This window comes from Protomyces lactucae-debilis (assembly GCF_002105105.1).
Source record: "Protomyces lactucae-debilis strain 12-1054 chromosome Unknown BCR37scaffold_2, whole genome shotgun sequence".
NCBI classification, from domain to species: domain Eukaryota; kingdom Fungi; phylum Ascomycota; class Taphrinomycetes; order Taphrinales; family Protomycetaceae; genus Protomyces; species Protomyces lactucae-debilis.
In genome coordinates this window covers 692,019-710,212 of record NW_024467994.1, presented here as the reverse complement: position 1 = coordinate 710,212, position 18,194 = coordinate 692,019, and the positions used below count along the sequence as shown (strand labels likewise).

At 52.0% G+C, this 18,194-nt stretch overlaps 8 protein-coding genes across 8 annotated transcripts; 3 read left to right on the top strand and 5 right to left on the bottom strand.

The window, feature by feature from the left end:
* Positions 1-713: 713 nt before the first annotated feature.
* BCR37DRAFT_376524 (MFS monosaccharide transporter) lies at positions 714-2,707 on the top strand. Its single transcript, XM_040868611.1, has 2 exons — positions 714-1,053; positions 1,101-2,707. Exons 1-2 carry the CDS (start codon positions 1,018-1,020, stop codon positions 2,640-2,642), a joined length of 1,578 nt encoding a protein of 525 aa, XP_040727982.1. The 5' UTR covers positions 714-1,017; the 3' UTR covers positions 2,643-2,707.
* A 736-nt stretch (positions 2,708-3,443) lies between these two features.
* On the bottom strand, positions 3,444-5,293 carry BCR37DRAFT_376519 (uncharacterized protein). Its single transcript, XM_040868610.1, has one exon. The coding sequence runs from the start codon at positions 4,976-4,978 to the stop codon at positions 3,725-3,727; it is 1,254 nt and encodes a 417-aa protein (XP_040727981.1). The 5' UTR covers positions 4,979-5,293; the 3' UTR covers positions 3,444-3,724.
* A 22-nt stretch (positions 5,294-5,315) lies between these two features.
* BCR37DRAFT_145735 (peptidase family M3-domain-containing protein) lies at positions 5,316-8,241 on the bottom strand. Its single transcript, XM_040866091.1, has one exon. It carries the CDS (start codon positions 7,931-7,933, stop codon positions 5,654-5,656), a length of 2,280 nt encoding a protein of 759 aa, XP_040727980.1. The 5' UTR covers positions 7,934-8,241; the 3' UTR covers positions 5,316-5,653.
* Positions 8,029-8,442, bottom strand: BCR37DRAFT_343281 (CMP/dCMP deaminase family protein; the record flags this gene model as incomplete). Its single annotated transcript, XM_040867488.1, has 1 exon — positions 8,029-8,442. The coding sequence occupies one exon, from the start codon at positions 8,440-8,442 to the stop codon at positions 8,029-8,031; it is 414 nt and encodes a 137-aa protein (XP_040727979.1).
* Positions 8,443-8,518: 76 nt separating this feature from the next.
* On the bottom strand, positions 8,519-10,266 carry BCR37DRAFT_385535 (hexokinase-domain-containing protein; the record flags this gene model as incomplete). Its single annotated transcript, XM_040870361.1, has 2 exons — positions 8,519-9,640; positions 9,682-10,266. The coding sequence occupies 2 exons, from the start codon at positions 10,264-10,266 to the stop codon at positions 8,519-8,521; spliced, it is 1,707 nt and encodes a 568-aa protein (XP_040727978.1).
* A 34-nt stretch (positions 10,267-10,300) lies between these two features.
* On the top strand, positions 10,301-10,658 carry BCR37DRAFT_333839 (uncharacterized protein; the record flags this gene model as incomplete). The annotated part of the gene is made up of 2 exons (XM_040867117.1): positions 10,301-10,398; positions 10,442-10,658. Coding segments are annotated over 2 exons (315 nt in total), but the record flags the coding sequence as incomplete, so codon positions are not given.
* Positions 10,659-10,849: 191 nt separating this feature from the next.
* Positions 10,850-16,820, top strand: BCR37DRAFT_411864 (uncharacterized protein). The gene is made up of 2 exons (XM_040872209.1): positions 10,850-12,633; positions 12,671-16,820. Exons 1-2 carry the CDS (start codon positions 10,999-11,001, stop codon positions 16,745-16,747), a joined length of 5,712 nt encoding a protein of 1,903 aa, XP_040727976.1. The 5' UTR covers positions 10,850-10,998; the 3' UTR covers positions 16,748-16,820.
* Positions 16,805-18,160, bottom strand: BCR37DRAFT_396706 (uncharacterized protein; the record flags this gene model as incomplete). The annotated part of the gene is made up of 1 exon (XM_040871715.1): positions 16,805-18,160. The coding sequence occupies one exon, from the start codon at positions 18,158-18,160 to the stop codon at positions 16,805-16,807; it is 1,356 nt and encodes a 451-aa protein (XP_040727975.1).
* Positions 18,161-18,194: the final 34 nt, after the last annotated feature.

Sequence of the window (18,194 nt, the reverse complement as noted above, 5' to 3'; positions counted from 1 at the left end):
GCGTTGATCGACACGCGCTAAAGATTATACGCGAGTGTCGAATACGCGACTGGTGTTTGAACTTTGCAGCTAATGTTAACAGCTCAACTGAGCTGGTGGCCAGGTCCATGCACTGCTGGTGTCAGACTGTATCGTAGTCGACTGGCCAGGGACGTCTTGACTCTTGACAGCTTGTCCTCGGAAGTTGTGAGGATTGAGCAGGGCTTGAGTGGCCTTGAAGGTTTACCGAGACGCTACTGGTTCCTGAGTCGTCTCCGATTACGTACGCGATTTCCGATTTTGCTATCATGGCCATTGCAGCAGATGCAATGATGCATATGCGCGTTGTCCATATTCAAACTAGTAACCGAAATGTAACCAGGGTCTAGAGTATGGACGGCGCACTAGTGGATGGTAGTTGTGGTTCTCAGCGCGAGAGACGGTCGCTGAGGCTATCTTGATTCTCATTTGTGCCTGTATGCATGTACGTAGTTTGGGCAACTTGTAACTGTATTGATGAACGGATAGCCCATAAGCACAACTCGAACGGTCTTTACTATGATAGCTCTACTAGCTCATAGTTGCACCTGCGTCAAGCTGCTCAAGCAGGCTATTTCGAGCAAGAGCAGGACTCAGGAGCTTGGCGTGACTGTTTCTGCGTGGAGTGAGTGCGAGTGACTTTTGTTTGGCAGCCACTCCACCTTTTCCCCCGGCTCGAAGCAGCCAATGGGGAGCGCGCGCACAGGAAAAGGCAAATAAGGGGGATGGCAGGTGCGGGCGTGCGGCGGCCTGGGGGGGAAAAGAGCGATCGTGCGGGCGGCGGCGTCTGGGCCAGATTTGGCTGCAGAGAGGCCGAATTGATGGAGAGAGGGAGAGAAGCATTTCCTGGAGAAGAAGAATGAAAAAAAAATACACACGAGAGAGCGCAGGCACACGAGAGGGAGTGGGAGCTGATCCTCGTCGCACATATAAAGCAGGCAATACCCCCCCGTTCCCTCTTCTCCCCCTATAGACAAAGTTGTTTCTTGCCCACGCACAATGGTCAAGCAACACTCCAAGGTCCCGGCTATCCTTGTATGTCCCATCAATTCTCCTATGCCCTCCCTCTAACATGCCCACAGATCACAGTCTTCGCCGCTTTTGGTGGTTTCTTGTTTGGTTATGACACAGGAAACATCTCTGGTGTTATCGCCATGGAGTTCTTCCGTAGGAACTTTGGCGAGTTCATCGGCGTGAGCGAAGCGCGCCCTAACGGGTACGACTTGTCGACCAGTAACAAGTCGCTCACTGTCTCCATTCTGTCTGCTGGTACTTTCTGTGGAGCACTGACAGGTGCCCCTGTTGCAGACTTCTTTGGTCGTCGTCTCGGTCTCTTGTTGACCATGGTCATTTTCAGCGTTGGTGTTGCTCTCCAGACTGCATCAACTGCTCTGCCCCTGTTTATTGTCGGCCGTGTCGTTGCCGGTTTCGGTGTCGGTTTGGTCTCTACCATGGTTCCCATGTACCAGTCTGAGTGTGCACCCAAGTGGATTCGCGGAGCTGTTGTCTCTTGCTACCAATGGGCCATTACCATTGGTCTCCTTGTCGCATCCATTGCAACAAACGGAACAAAGGACTTCAACGACGCCAGTTGCTACCGCATTCCAATCGGTCTCCAGATTGCTTGGGCCGCTATTCTCTCTCTCGGTCTCTTCTTCCTCCCAGAGTCCCCTCGATTCTACATCAAGAAGGGCAAGTACGAGAAGGCTGCCATGTCTCTTGCCCGCCTCAATGCCACCACACCCGACGACGTCGAAGTACAAGAGCAGCTCAACGAGATCCGTGCCAACCTTGAAGTTGAACAGGCTCACTCAAGCGGCTCATGGCTCGACTGCTTCCGTCCCGGCGGTTCTCAGCGTCACTTGCTCCGTACCTTCACTGGTACCATTCTCCAGGGCTGGCAACAACTCACTGGTATCAACTTCATTTTTTACTACGGAACCACCTTCTTCCTTCGTTCGGGCATCTCAAACCCCTTCATCATCTCGATCGCTACTAACGTTGTCAACGTCGGTACCACCGTCTTTGCATTCTGGGGAATTGAAAAGCTCGGCCGTCGCAAGCTCCTCATTATTGGTGCCATTGGTATGTCGTTCTGCGAATTCATTGTCGCCATTGTCGGTGTGACCACCCCTGCTGGAAACCTTGCCGCCCAGAAGGTGCTCATCGCCTTTGTCTGCATCTACATTGCATTCTTTGCATCGACCTGGGGACCTGTCTGCTGGGTCGTCTGCGGTGAAATCTTCCCACTCACCATTCGCGCAAAGGGAATGGCTCTCTCTGCTGCAAGCAACTGGTTGTGGAACTTTGGTATTGGTTACGCAACCCCGTACATGGTCGACTCTGGACCTGGAAACGCCGACCTCGGTGTCAAGGTCTTCTTCATCTGGGGCAGTACCTGTGCAGCAGCTGGTCTCTTTGCTTTCTTCTTCGTTCCTGAGACCAAGGGTCTTACTTTGGAAGAGATTGACGAGCTTTACGCAACGACAACGATTCGAAACTCCTCAAAGTTCCGACCTTCGCACAAGTATGTCGACGACGTGGAGATGGGTGCTGGCAACCGTGTCATCTCAAACGAAGGTAAGACTGATGCTGCTGTCCGTGAGCACCGCGAGATGGCATAAATACGTATGTCCGCTTTAGATATATGTGAAGGTACTTCATTTAATCAAAATTCATTTTCATTTCACTGATGCATGTACCCATGTTAAACGAGAGAATTTTGATTGTATGCACTTGGGTGCTATAGGCTGATGGCAGTCATGCTGCGTATTCAACGCTCCCAGGTCTCCTCATCTTGTGGTGTTGCGGCGCGAGCTATCGGTTCCTGGGAACCCATCTGAAAGCACGAGTCCCTCGTCAAGCACCTAGGCTTGCAACTTGCAAGTGCGACATATTCCAAATGTCGAGGTCATCGATGTCGTCGACTCGTGCCAATCGCAATTAGCCAACTTTCGATCGCAAATTTCCAATTGCAGTGTTTCTACGATGTTCGGGTGCTCAGGTACTGCATCCAGGGCCCCGCTCGGTCTTTTTGGACACCGCACTCGGGTAGTCGAGCTTTGGCTTCCCACAAGATTGCTTTGCAAGCGTCTCGGTCTGACTGATCCGCTTCCTAAAGATAAAGCAGTGCCACGTATTGACATGGAAAACCGCACAAATGACCACGAACAACATCGAGCGCAGATCGAAACACTTATTCAGACAGAGATATTGTCAAGCAGTTCTACAACAGCAAAATAGCAGAGGATTTGCTAAGCTTTCTACCATCTTACACGCCATCACATCCTCGAATGTCCTGTTGTCCCTTTTGTACTGCTCAGGTCAGAGTGCTGGCGATGCACGCTAGCCATCGTCCCCACGCCACGAAAAAGCACATTCAGGCATGGCTAGTCAAATAAACATCTTTGCCTGCTACGCACTGTCTACGCTAAAACACGATCATGAACACACTAGAAACAAAACATCGACGCTGGCAACAGAAAGAAGATGCAACAATTGAACCACAATGAAAGCCTCTGCCACAAGTCTGGACAGAAATCCCAGCAGTACCTGACGCACAAAGGTAGTGTTCCCCCATCAAGTTGTCTCTAGCGCGGCTACCAACAACGACGCCAAAATAATACGGCTCACCACCTTTGCGCTGCACTTGGAGAGCGATACAACTAGGCATGGCAAGTTTGCCTGCTTCTCGAGCTTGCGACGCTCAAGCGTTTATCGATCGCTTGACCTTGCTCTTGAAGAGCGATACAACTTTGCAAGCTAAATTTGTTCGTCTTCTCAGCTTGGCAGGTTTCTGCTCTACCTCTTCTTCCTGTTCCTGCTCCTGCTCGAGCGGGCCATTCGTGGACGACACTCTGTCTGCTGTGCATCCATTTGCGTGCATCGTTTTCTGTTTGAATTTGGCGCAGACCTTAATGGCCGCCTTCTTCAATGCCCTCCTCCAGCCACGCCTTTTGCAACTGGGCTCGGGCAACGCCTCTGCTGGAAGCATCTTTAGTGGATCTCCGTTTTCATCGAGCATGAACTTGGATGCCTCATACAGCTCAATCAGTTCATCAATTGCAACATCTGGTTGGGCTATGCGGGCTACTGCAATGTATTGCCCAAGCCAGACTGGCACGGGGTAGCGGAATTCAGGGCCACTAGGCTGTTGGGTGGTTGTGTTCTCGCTATGGTTTGGAATTACGCGGGGCTCGCATGGCTGGAGAAGCGACAGATAGCTGTCAACCCAAGGCCGAGTGCGGAAACCAAGGGCAGGAAGTGCCGAGATGCTAGTTATCGTGGTGAAATCATCCACATCGCTATAGAGTAGGAAGTCGTCATCGTAGACAGATAGGTCGTAGTCATCATCGTCCTCATCTCCAGCTTCCTCTAAGGCAGCTTCCTCTAAGGTATTGTCGATGGCGATGGTGGACGTTGAGCGCCAGAAACCATTGTAAGGATTCGCAATCGCCTCAGGCTCGACAGGCAGCTTCTCGTTCATATGGAACAAGGAAAGAAAACTCTCAGCCCACGAACGACGGCGAGACGAATCCTCGACCAGCGTAATGGCAGACTGGAATGGAGTAGCATCGTTGCCACTTGCCAAGGAATAAAACGAGAGCATGCTGTCACCAAGGAAGTTGGAGTTGTATGGCGTCACGGGAAAGTGAGTAGAAGCGGAAGTAGAAGTGGTAGTGGTAGTGGTAGTGTGAGTGGAGGTGAAAGGCAGAACATCCTCTTGAACAGGTTGAACAGAGGCGACGGAAGAGATAGAGAAGGCAGATGGCGACGCCAGTTGGTAGAAGGGATATGTAGGGATGGCCTTGCTTTGCAGGCGTGAGTCCATGTTTTGGGGAGCTCCTCCCGGGCCTTTAGCAGTCCCACCTTCGGTATCAAAGAGCTTCTGGCGACGAGAGGAGGGTGAGTCCTCGCGAGCCAGGCCGTGGTTAACAGCAATCTCAGACAGTGCGTTCATCTTGTGGGAATAGGCAAAGTAGAAGATCAAGATCTTTTGAAGGTGTGGTTATAGTGAAGAAGAGAATGGCAAAAGGGCAGACTTTGGGTTCCTTATATGTTTTCTGTGTCACCAGAATGGCCGGTGCTGGTGAGTCATTTGTACACAGAAGATGGCGGGTATGTTTGAGCCTGTATGACTCATTTTCAGCTCGTCATAGTGTGAAGCAGTCTTGACTCGGATTGATACTTGCGCACAGCTTAGCCTCACTATCTACAGCTCAGCGCGCAAGCTACCAGCTCTGTACAGATTGACATGTCGTTGTGGTTTTGTACTCGCGGTCGTCGTCTGCACGCCCAATTTCTGGGCAGATCTGGATACTGACTGACCCCGACACCACTTCAGCTGTAGAAAGATGCGCAGCAGTAAGTGCGCAGCTGTTGAAGGTACTCAGAAGGCTCAAAAGTGGTGAATCTCCTGGAGGGCTGATCACCTTGCTTGGCCGTCACGTCAGAGCGCTGTGAAGATGATAACCAACTTGTGTCTATACAGATGCTAGCGCCGCATGCATTTGCGATACAGCGCAAGAAGCTAAGAGCTCGAGTGAGATGCAGCTTGAAGGTCTGATACTATGTCCAAGGCAAGTGTTCACATACGCCTTGTACATTCACTGTAGACCTCATCAATCCGCTGCATCTACGCTGAAATCCAACGACCCACCTCCGCCATCGCCTCTTCACCACCCAGGGCCAACTCTGGCTGCTCGAGCACATCAGCCACACACTGCCATGCATCTTTAGCACCGCCGTGCGCCAGCAGTCCCTGGCTAAATTGCTCACCAGCGCGTCGTGAGAGCGGATCCCGAGCAAAATTGCGGTCCCATATACGATCAGCAATAGCCTTGTCAAAGATGTAGGCATAGTACGTTCCTCCATAGCCAGCTAGATGAGTGAACTGAACATGCCAAGCGTTGACTGTGTCTTCTGGATCAGAAAGTGCCCAGTCACGATGGAGCTGACGCAAAATGCTGGTTGAGGAAAAGTCTTGCTGGGTGGCCAATGCAGAATGATACTTTTGATCCAGCAGTGCGCGAAAGAATTGCCGATAGGCTTGCGTTGCATGCAGGTGCTGATTATTGCGTATCGCACGCTGCATGAGCTCAGCAGGGACGGGGGCATCTGTGGAATAGTGTCGAGCAAAGAGTGGCCAGGCGTGCGCAGACTCGCAGAAAGATTCCATGATTTGCGATGGCAGCTCGACAAAGTCAGCAGCCACACGAGTTCCGCTGACCGTTTGGAAGTCTGTTGTTCCAAGCATCGAGTGCACAGCATGGCCCATTTCGTGGAAGAGTGTCAAAACCTCGCCCAGCGTCAATGTTGGAAATGAGGTCGAGCTCAGCGTTCCAAAGTCGCACTGCAATGAAATGACAGGCAATTGATATGTGATGCCATCGAATGTCCCGCAAAGTCGCCCATCTGGCAATTCGAGCTCGCCCGGTAGCAAATCTTGTTCTGCCACCTTACGACCACAACGGACGGTAAAATGTGCTGCCTGCCCTTGCTGTTTGCCTTGACGGGAAAACAAGTCGCAGTAGAGAACGCCGATCAAGCCACGCTTCTCGCACAAGACATCAAGACGGCGAACATCTGGATGCCAGCCTTCGCCTGGGCGCAAGTCTGTAGCAACAAGACGCAGACCATAGAGGTGTGTGAGCAATCGAGACAGACCTTGCATGACTGTGCCAACGGACAAGTAAGACGACAAATCATGCGTGGGTGCAGTTTGTAATGTCTGTTGTTCGACGTGCGCCGCACCGTAGTACTCTTCATCCCACAAATGTAAATTCGGCAGCGTCTTCACCTGTGTGCGCTTTTGCTTAAGCATTTGCAACTGTCTCGACTCGCGCCGTGCCGCAGGTTGTAATCTGTTGCCGAGGTTGATTAGGAACGCCTCGACCTTGCCTGCACTTTTCGCCATTTGTCGGGAGAGCAGGGAGTCGGAGAAGCTGTTGCTCCCGGTGAGTTGGGCGAGTTGGGCACGCAGCTTGAAGAGCAAGTCCATGTTGGCTATCTGGTCAGGACGTGGCGTCTGCATCGCTGCAAGCAGCTGCTTCCTTGCTTCTGGTAATTCAAGAGAGCGTAATGCTTGTTCAGCTTCCCAACCTCCAATTGGAATCTTAATGTATCGGCCATCAGGTGTCATGAGACCACCATTCACGGCTGGCCAGTAGCCGCGAGCTTTGGAGACTGGTAGCTCAAGCCGAGTGGCAGCTGGAGCGTGATCCATAAAAGCTTGTCGCTCAGCACGCGCAATGTCACTACTGAGCGTCACGAACTGCGCACGAGCATGTTGGTCGAGGTGGATACCGCTCTTGAGGAAATCTGCCAAGAGTGCTTGTGCAACGGCCCGTTCCTGCACGCCCAGCTGTGCTGACCTGTCTGGATCTTCAAGCACATGCGCTACTGCTTGGAAGAGACCCGTGTGTGTATTCATCTCGTTCATAAATGCATGCAGGATATCGTAAGCCTCTTCTGCACCTTGCACGAATGCTGGATCTGGATGACTATTGCGGACCAGCTCTGCAAGGTCTAATACCGCACATAGGGTATCGCTCAGCCTGTCCAGAGCCTTGACGACAGCGACAGGCGTCAGTGTTGCGTGCCGCTCAGAGATCTCCTTGGCGAGCCATTGTGCCTTGTGTAGCGCATCTGTTGCAAATTGCGGGAAGCCTGCGGGCGTCTTGAGGTAGGCATTATGAAAGAGGCCGGTACGCGGTGTCAGACCGATGGTGGCCTTGAGGTTTCTGCGCCAGTCCTGCCGCGGGATATCGAATGCTTGTCGTAACGCGGCGTCATCTGCTATACTTGGTGGCGATGCGAGGGGCCGCGTAACAGAAGCAGCCGTAGCAAGTCTCCGAGGTTTGATAAATGAGCGAATGGCGCCTACCTGCCTGCAGACATGGCACGGACGGAGCATGCAGCCCTCGAGTCTGTGTCTTGAGCTTTGTCTATGTGGTGTCTTGTCAACTTTTTATCAAAATTGACAGCGAAGACGGCGCTATAGCAAGGCCTTTACTTGGCTTCCCCTCGTGCTATCGCCAGGGCCTCTTCTTCATAGCCAGGGATGTGAATCACTTCAATACCGGCATCCCTAAGCCGCGTACTACCAGTGCAGGCCACAAAGTCAGCCGGCTCAGCGACGCCCTGCAAGACACGCTTGATTCTGCCCGAGGCAATCAGGCGGTCTACGCACGGCAGATTGCCAGAGAGCCGTTCTGAGCACGGTTCCATGGTTGTATAGCAGTCAAGATCTTTTGCATCAGCTGGTAGCTTCATCAGCGCACATTGCTCGGCGTGCGTATTGCCCTCGAGTTCTCTGGAGTAGCCTGTTGCCACGATCTTGTCACCTTGTACAAGCACACAGCCGACGCAAAAGGCGGTCGGTGTGTAGATGGACTTCCTAGCTTCGTCCATTGCAGCTTGCATGAATTGCCTTTGTTCAGACATTTTGATGGATGTGGTATTGGAAACAGGTTTCATTGATACGTGATACGTTAAATGATCAAAGGTCCTTGACCTTGTCCGTCACCTCCTTCACATCTTTATCATCCTCATCCTTGGACGAGACGAGCTTACCCTCCTTGTGCAGCCTCTTGACCACAGCAGAAATGAGAGCAGCACCGACACCAGATCCATCCTCTGCGGGCAAAATCTTGATGTTATCGCCTTGCTCGCCAAAGATGTCACGCAATGCTTCTGCTCCGCGCTCACGGAAGTGTGGGTACTTGGCATAAACAGAGCCGTCTGCACCGACGTGACAAGACTTGATGCCCTTCTTCTTGCAAATGGCTGCGACACCCGCAGCAGAGAGTCTTGCTGATCGTGTACCAACGAGCTCTGCCAAACGACGAATCAGCGTCAATGTAGGGAAGTCACATTCAAGGCCGAATTGCTTGCTGAAGAGATCCTGCGTGTCAATCAAGTTCTCGTTGGCATCAAGCTCAATCTCAGACAGTACAGCCGTCTCGAGCGAGTAGGGCTCTTTGAGCTTGTCGAAGCTCTGGCCTTTGAACAGAATGCCTTGGTTGAAGTAGTCGAGCAAGACCTGCCTGGCGATTTCACCAAGGTATAACCCAGCAATCATCTTTTCAAACTTTTGCTGGCCAGGGCGAGGCGACTGCTCGTCAATCAGTGCATCATAGTTGGTACGTGGTGTCAAGGCGAAAGCACCCCACTCGCAATTGATGGCCATAGGTGTGCTCTTGTCGCACTGCAAATGGTGTAGCTTTGGAATGTGCTCGAGAGTCTCCATGTACGCGGCATTGCAGCCAGTTCCGAAGATGACGGCAATCTGCATCTCAGGGTCGACATAGTTGGAGGCAATCAGGGTACCGGTGGTATCATTGATTAAAGCCGTCGTCTTTGCCTCAAGGCCTTGCTTCTTGAGCTGTGCATCAAAGACAGGCACAACATCGACGCCCTCCGTGTCTTTGACGTCGAAACCTTTGGTCCATCGCTGCAACACTCCGTGGTCAATGGCGTCTTGGGAGCAAGGGTAAGAGAACGTAAAGCCAATGGGCATGTTCATCATATCGCCCTCGTGATGATCATCGATGAATTTTCTGACACACTTGGCGATATGCTCAAAAAGAGGATCACGCTCGCCGTGCTTGAGTTCTTCAGGCTGATTGTTAGCTCTACTTCATAAGCCATCGCGTTGCTTACGATGCGATACTTTGCCTGAGACAAGTCGTACTGTCCATTGCCAAGTACCGTCACTTCACAAACACGAACATTGGTGCCGCCCATATCAATAGCAAGGTAGCTACCGCTCTCATCCTTGGTGGCATAGCCCTGCACCCATGTAGGAATCATGGGGATGTCATGACCTTCATCGCCTCGGAGGCCCTTTTCCAATTCACCGATGAAACTGTCTACAATGTGGCTGAGCTGGTCTGGGGTGATGGTGAAGAGCTTCTCGAGCTCTGTGATCCTGGCCTTGAGGTCATCGGGAATTGCAAGCCTGTGTTCAATCAGCATTGTGTAGAGCAGGTAGAGATAAGTACATGGAGCCCTTGCGCTTGGGCGGCTTTCGTGCGGAGACAGGAGGCATGATTCGCTGAGCTTCTTTGGATCCCTAGCTTGTCTGTTTGTGTATTCAGGAGAAGGGCCTGTGTCCTGGTCGCCTTTGGAGTGCTTGGTGAGAGTGCTGGGATGCTCTTCGTTGAGTTTGGGGGACACCGAAAATGACGCAGCACCTTCGACGACATACTCTGGCTTGCATAGAGCAGCGGCGGTGAGGGGCCTCATGTCCCGGATACCAGGCAGGGACGCACAACTCTTTCATCGTATCGTGTTTGTCAAGAATCTCTCATTCAAGGTCACCACCGAAGAGCTATTTGATCTTTTCGGCCGCTTTGGCGCCATACGGCAGATCAGGCTGTATGTTTAGGACACCGTTGTGATACGAATGCTAATGGGGCAGAGGCGACTCACAGCAGACACGGGGCACGGCGTTTGTGGTCTATGAATCTGCAGTCGATGCAAAGCAGGCGTTGGACAAGCTGCAGGGCTTCAACTTCCAGGAGCGCTACCTTGTGTGTCTGATGCACCAGGTCGACAAGACGCTGCTGGCCAGCGGTGCATCGAGCCTTGAGCAGCGACAGCAGGCACTGGATGCTGCGAAGGAGAAGTACAATATTGAGTAGGTTACAGTGATGAACGCACGCAGCAGCAAAAGCTCGAGACGGCCTTTTGCCGGGATGAGGAGCAATTCCTATCAAGCAAGGGCCTGCCCATAGACCCTCTAGATCTGTCCGTATCGATCGTCTACAGCAACTTGTCTATGTCCCCCGCGTCGCTTCTTGATTTTGAGTCCCACAACACGCAACGACGACACAACCACAAACACCCGACACCGACACACGAAGGCAAGACAGGAGCCAGGGCTTCATCTGCAGTGATTCGCGTCGTAGAAGTATCAGCAAGTATCGAGCTTGATATTCTCTGCTTCTCTCTGGAATTTGGTGATTGCGTAATGCAATGCAGAGCACTCAACCTCTCGAAGGCGATGCACTCCGCATAGAGAAGCTCCAAAAGGTCCTCTCACAGGTACAGGCAAATCCCAGTGCAACCTACTTCAACTCCAGTTTCGCTTCTGCTCGTGGAGGCTTGCAAAACAAGTCCTTGTTCAATGGTGAATCGCGTCCATCTACGGCGGATTCCTCGGGACGCGCATCGGCGCATGGCTTAAGTGGATCGCGGTCACCTCCCAGTCCCTCTACAATTGGCTCGGATGCAAAGCGAAACCTTTCTCTAGCCATCAGTCCGCATTCAGAGGATCCAAATCCCTTCATTGCTGGACCCAGCAAACAGGCTGCGCCGATACCTCCGCCGCTACGCAGTCCCCAGTCTGTTGCGGTCCAAGGACAACAAGAGCGTCGCGACTCGGTCTTTCGCCTCTTTCGACCAAGTTCGCGCGACGATGTGCAACAGCAGCAACCGCCAAGTCCTCTCCCTGTTGCTGCACCCGAGGTTGTCAGTCCGTTCCTCTATCAAGGCAAACAGATTGGCTACAACTCTGCGTTGGACTCGCCAAGTCTAGAGCTACCAAATCCCTTCAGCTTGAGAGCGCCCTTTCTGCAGCCTCTCAACCCGATACCAGGCTCCCCGCCAATGAGTGACAGGGTTGGCATGAGCAATATCGCGCCATCATCTGCACCAGTTTCTATCAAGGAAAGACGGAAAGAGTCCAAAGGCTTCTTCAACAATCTCTTAAACAAGCGCAAGAAGCAGTCATCTGCAAAGGAGGAACGTCAAACGCGGCAGGAGTCCGTATCGCAAGCTTCTATTGCAGAGCCACAATTCTCGTCACCTTTTGCGGGTGAGTCTGCCACGCCGCGTTCGAAACGATCCTCACTCAGACTTCCACCCATGCGCAGACAAACTATCGACAGATTGTCCTCATCGGGGCGTAACTCTGGTGTTTCTCCAAATACCTCATCGCGCACTTCTCGAGCAAATGCCATCACGCCAGGCGATCCAAATGAACTCGTTCTCGACACGGATCTCTCACAGCTCAGCGGCATCGTTGACGTCGAAAAAGCTCCTCCCTCGAAGCGGCCATCAAAAGACTTCACCATTTCCAAAGAAGTGGCGCCCTTCAGCGAGCCGCCAGAAGACGAAGAGGCGAATTGGGCGCCGCCTGAGTCATGGGCTGTGCGGAGACCCGAAGATATCGCAAGGGATGATGGCTTGTTGGATGAGTATGACCCGCTAGACGACTCACATCCGACCGCTGCAAGTAACGAAGAAGTCGGCAAGCAGCCCTCCCAATCCGACAAGCGCGGCGTACCGCATCATCAGATGCGATTGTACCGCGGCGACTGGACATTTGCCACTGTGTCTTGTCCGCTGAATACCACTACTGAAGCACTCATGTCCATCATTGGCCGCAAGTTCTTCCTCACTTCTGTTGCGAACCACCAAATTCTGCTGCAGCGTAATGGCCTGTCGCGCATCTTGCAAGCCTGGGAAAAGCCGTTCTTGCTGCAAAAGCAGTTGCTTGAGCAAGCTGGATACACACCCAATGATCGCGTCGAGGAAATTGGCAGAGAAGACAATTCGTATCTTTGTCGCTTCATCTTCAAGACCATTTCAGCGCCTTCATTCTCAGTGGTAAGAGAGTCAATCGCTTTGCAAAAGCTAATAACAGGATGCCGACACGGATGCAGGCAATACCGAACACTTTGACCTGTCTGGGAGAAACGTTCAAACAATTCCAATTGTATTGTACAAGTACGCTAGCCGAATTCGGTCACTCGACCTCTCGCGTAATCTGTCTCTCGACATTCCCATCGACTTTATACAGAGTTGTCCAAATCTGCAGTCGATTGTCTGGACGCATAATGAATCTCCAAAATTACAAGGCAACGTGATGGCAGCTAGCTCACTTGTCTTGCTGGACGTCTCCTTCAACAAGATGACGGAGCTGGACTCCCGCATTCATCAGCTCACGAATTTGTTGAGCTTTATCGCGCGAAGCAACAGGCTCATGAGTCTACCATCGACACTGGGACGACTCATCAATATTCGACGCGTCAACTTGTCCTTTAATCACTTTACAGAATTTCCCATTGAGCTGTGCGACTTGTATCATCTCGAGGACCTCGACATTTCCTTCAATCGTCTGGAAAGGCTACCAAAGGAGATTGGACACTTGTCGAGGCTGCAACGCCTGCTTGTCAACAACAATTATTTGTCAGGCAGCCTACCGGGCAGCTTTGCACAGCTTGTATCGTTGCGCGAGGTGGACTTGCGTTTCAATCAGCTCACAACACTCGAGATTCTGGCATCGTGTCCGCTACTGGAAAGCATCAGCGCTGGTCACAACGCCATCACCGTGGTGGACAGCAAGTTCCCTGCCGCGAGACTCTTCCATCTCAACAAATGCCCCGTGACGAAGTTCAGCATGTCCACGAATGCAATGACGCTCACTTCATTGGACCTGTCGAACGCGAAGCTGCCCATGATTCCAGATGCCATGTTTGACAACTTTACAAATCTCATCAAGCTGGTGCTGGACAACAATCACTTCACCTACTTTCCACCGCAGCTTGGAAATTTGACTCGATTGCAGCATCTCAGTTGCACAGGCAATCAGTTAACGGAGTTGCCCAGTGAGATTGGCAAGTTGTGTGACCTGCGCGTGCTAGACTTGCACAGCAATAACCTCAAGAGTCTGCCCGGCGAGGTCTGGCTGCTTGGCGGTCTCATTTCTCTCAATGCATCATCAAATTTACTTAAAGCATTCCCGGACCCGCCAGCAAATGTCAAGCCGGCTTCCGAGGTACCGACTAATGGCTCGACTTTGCTGACTGTTGTGGAAGAAGCTGAAGACTCACCGAGGAAGAACAGTCAGGCTTCGTTGACTACGCGTGGTCTGAATGCTATGGCGCAGTCCCTCAAATATCTGTTTCTCGGTGACAATCGCCTGGATGACGATTGCTTCTCTGCAATCACGTTGCTGCAAGGACTTCGTGTGCTCAATTTGTCCTTCAATGATATCTACGAAGTACCAACGAGTGGTCTCAGGCGTTTGCACCACCTTGTCGAGTTGTACCTGTCTGGCAATGAATTGACGAGTCTTCCATCCGATGATCTTGAGGTCATGCAAACACTTCGCGTTCTACATGTCAATGCCAACAAGTTGCAGTCGCTGCCAGCAGAAATTGGAAAAATTCGAAGACTCATGGTCCTTGACGTTGGGTCCAACAATCTCAAGTACAATACTGCCAATTGGCCATATGACTGGAACTGGAACTGGAATTTGGATCTTAAGTACCTCAATCTGTCTGGCAATAAGCGCCTCGAAATCAAGCCGAGCAACAATACCACCATTCGGGACCGCAATCTCAGTGACTTTGGTGCGCTCAATAAATTGCGCGTGCTCGGCCTGATGGACCTGACCTTGACGATTGACTCCGTGCCTGAAGAGTCGGAAGATCGGCGCGTGAGATTGTCTGGTTCTGATATCAGCAATATGTCGTACGGTCAAGCAGACACGCTTGGTCGCAATGAGCATCTTTCCATCATTGACATGGTCATTCCTCGATTCCAAGGTCAAGAATCTGAAATTATCTTTGGTATGTTTGACGGTTCGCCTATTGCACACGGCGGTAGCAAAATTGCAAAGCACCTCCAAGACTTTTTCACGGAGCATCTTGCCTTAGAGCTGAAAAAGTTGCGCAAGGATGAGCAAGTACCTGATGCGCTGCGTCGAGCCTTTTTGAGCTTCAATAAGGAACTCGGTACTGCAGTCACACCGCTGCCAGTCAAAACGGGAAGCTTGAGTCAAGAGACGCCGCTGATGCATCCTCTGCCGTCTCCATCCTTCCAACGTCCGTCCATGGTGTCACTATCAAGTGCAATGCAAGTGACCAGCTACATCAGCTCTGCGCTTTCTTCCCAGGACCGCACAGCTGGTGCATCAGTGTGCCTCGTTTACATGATTGGCAAAAAGGCCTATGTCGCGAACGTCGGCGACACCCTTGCCGTCCTGTCACGATCAGATGGCGAGGCGAGCTTACTCAGTGTCAAGCACAATGCAGGAGATGCCTCTGAGGTTGAGCGTATTCGAGAAGCGGGCGGTTATGTGTCTCGAGATGGTCTCGTCAATGACCAATCAGACGTGACGCGATCCATGGGATACTTCCACTTGACGCCCTTTGTCCAAGCAGCGCCGCATGTCGCTGAAGTTGAGTTGACGGAGCAGGATGAATTCATCATCATTGCAAGTAAATACCTCTGGGACGTCATGACACTCCAAACTGCAGTCGACATTGCTCGCTCGGAGCGGGAAGATCTCATGCTTGCAGCTCAAAAGCTGCGTGACTTTGCCATTTCCTATGGCGTGCAAGAGAAGCTCTCCATCATGATTATCGGCGTGGGTGATTTATTCCATCGCAAGGCCAAGATGGCCAAGCAGCTACGCAATGCATCGGCGGCGCGTGCTGCAACGGGCGGTTTCCTTGTTGCAGATGAAGATTTGATTCTTGGGCATACAACCAAATCGCGTCGTCGTGCAGCGGCTGATCAACCTGCCGATTCAACACTCGCTCGCCTGACGCGTGAAGTGGCACCGCCTGTGGGCGAGCTTGCCATGATTTTCACCGACATCAAGAATTCCACCTTGCTATGGGAGTCTCATCCTGTGGCGATGCGATCAGCCATCAAGATTCACAACAGCATCATGAGACGACAGCTGCGATCTATTGGCGGCTATGAGGTCAAGACTGAAGGAGACGCCTTTATGGTGTGTTTCTCAACCGTGACGTCTGCCCTTTTGTGGTGCTTTACCGTTCAAACACAACTCTTGACGGCAGACTGGCCACAAGAGATTCTCGACTCTCGCGATGGTGCGGAGATCTTTGATGAAGAATCCGGACACTTACTCTTCCGTGGTCTCAGTGTACGCATGGGCATTCACTGGGGTGCACCTGTATGCGAAGTGGATCCCATCACGCGTCGTATGGATTACTTTGGTCCTATCGTCAACCGCGCCGCACGGATCAGCAGCATTGCAGATGGTGGTCAAATCACAGTCTCATCGGATGTTGTGCGAGACTTGGAGCTATTGGAACAAGCACACCGACAACGCATGGATCATGGCACCGCGGGTCTTGAGGAGGAGGAAGAGGTGTTTGGCGACGAGCTAACAATGCTGACGGTCAAGAAGGATATGCAAATGCTCAAGCGCATTGGCTTTGAAGTGGTGCCGCTTGGCGAACGCAAACTCAAAGGTCTTGAAAATGCAGAGTTTGTGTCGCTTGCGTATCCGAGCAGCTTGAAGGGTCGGCTGCATCATGTTGAGAAACTTGAGGTCAAACAAGATCCATCGCAGCGCGTGCTCAATCATGAAAACATCATTGATGTATACACGGTGGTCTTTAGACTGGAGAGTCTGTGCTCCATAATTCGTGGCAACAAGCCGAGACATGAAAATCGCGTCAATGTTTTGCGTGGCAAGATTGTCAAGGCCTATTCAGCGGAAGACGATGATGTGCGGTTGGCCGCTGTTCTTGAGAATCTGCTCACGCGTGTGGAGAATGCGCTGGCAGCCTTGACATTGCACTATTCCAAGTCAGTGTCTGCTTCGTTGGAGGAGGTTGCCATGCTGCCCTTTGATGAAGTCATGCTCGCTTTGCAAGAGTACAAAGTACGGACGTACGATCTACCAACAGGCTTGGGTCCAGCGACTGTCAAGGAAGAGGATGAAGAAGACGCACAGTAAACAAAGTTCCATCAATTGTACAGAAAGTGTAATGTATAAAGCCAAAGCCTCAGTAGATTATAAAGTCATTTCCGTGTCCTTGACTGCCGCTAGCTTCTCACTCGCCTCGCCTTCAACAAACGCGCGTTCAGCTGTAGCACTGGGTGCAGAAGCAGCTGTCCACACCTTGTTGCCGAAACCACCATTATACAACGGTGCTGGCTTGGCAGTCCCCTTTTGACCAGGCGCATGGGCGAAACGACAATTTGGATTCATGCATGGCTGGAATTTGCATGCTTTCGCAGCTGTGTCTGATTGCATGTAATTGAGACTAGGCGATGGGTGCCCCTTGTTGCATTGTGCATCGGTGCAGTCCTTGCCTGCTTCACACCATGCAGAGTCCAAAACGATACTAGAGCCGTCTTTCGATGCCGGTGAAGGATGCGTGAAGCCACAGGTACGATTCGTGCATTGTTCAGCCCACCTGCAAATAGGTGTAGATCCATCATCCTGCTTTGGAACTCGAGGGGTGCGCGGCTGGTGGCCGTACGATGCACCCTGTGCAGCCTGAGGGACATGACGAGGAACAAGACCAGAAGTGACATCAGCATCCATCTTTGTCTGTTTCTTGACTGCTTCCTCCAAGTTGATGCCTTCATCTGGGTGCAACTTTGGGCAAAACCCGGGATCACGCGCACAGTGCTCACGCGTACAGTAAGTTGTTGGATGCGCAAACGTACATGACTCTGCTTTTCGGCATTCAGGCCAAGCTGCACAACGCGTTGTACGGAATTTCCGCTGAGGCTGTGATTGCTGGAGTGCCATCTGCTGTGCAATCTGGGCAAAGAATTCGGGAGGTGGCATAGGGAAGCCTTCTGGAAGCATACCTGCCATGTTGACTGGCATGATGGGTGGTGCTTGCATAGGTCTACGGCCTGTTCGAATGGGACCTGATCCATGACGCGCATGCTCGCCCTTGGGTCCTGTAGGTGCGCCATAGGGTGAATGCCGTACGCCATCGACTTCAGGTCTGCCACGAGGTCGCTCTTGACTATTGCGTTCGAGTGTTTGTCGGACATTGGCATAAGCGCGCTTGTCTGGGTATCCCATACCAACGCCACCCGCAGGTTTCTTGGTCTCTGACATGTCTGTATCTGCAACCTCTTCCGTCTTGATGGATTCCGGTGCAGCCGTAGCAGGTGCAGCAACAGGCGGCACAGGCAGCCGCGCGACTTCCCCAAAGATGAAGTCTGTGAAGGAAGGGTCATAGGTCGCCATGAGGTCTGATAGCTCTGCGGTAACGGCTGGTGCATCTTTGCCGTTCTGTATCATGACGACGATGTATTCAGCGAGTGCCATTTCTTCACTGCCGAATCGCTTCTGAATGGCATGTTCGAGGCTGGACTGCAGCGCCTGCGCTATAGATGCGTCCATGCGTGAGTCTTCAGTTCTTGGTCTTCGCTCTTCA

Excerpts from the sequence above, each read along its gene's own strand:
- BCR37DRAFT_145735 (XM_040866091.1), bottom strand. The coding sequence starts at position 7,933 with ATGCTCCGTCCGTGCCATGTCTGCAGGCAGGTAGGCGCCATTCGCTCA.
- BCR37DRAFT_376519 (XM_040868610.1), bottom strand. The coding sequence starts at position 4,978 with ATGAACGCACTGTCTGAGATTGCTGTTAACCACGGCCTGGCTCGCGAG.
- BCR37DRAFT_376524 (XM_040868611.1), top strand. The coding sequence starts at position 1,018 with ATGGTCAAGCAACACTCCAAGGTCCCGGCTATCCTT. Across the intron at positions 1,054-1,100 it reads CCAAGGTCCCGGCTATCCTT|ATCACAGTCTTCGCCGCTTT; the intron begins GTATGTCCCATC and ends ACATGCCCACAG.
- BCR37DRAFT_411864 (XM_040872209.1), top strand. The coding sequence starts at position 10,999 with ATGCAGAGCACTCAACCTCTCGAAGGCGATGCACTCCGCATAGAGAAG. Across the intron at positions 12,634-12,670 it reads CAGCGCCTTCATTCTCAGTG|GATGCCGACACGGATGCAGG; the intron begins GTAAGAGAGTCA and ends AGCTAATAACAG.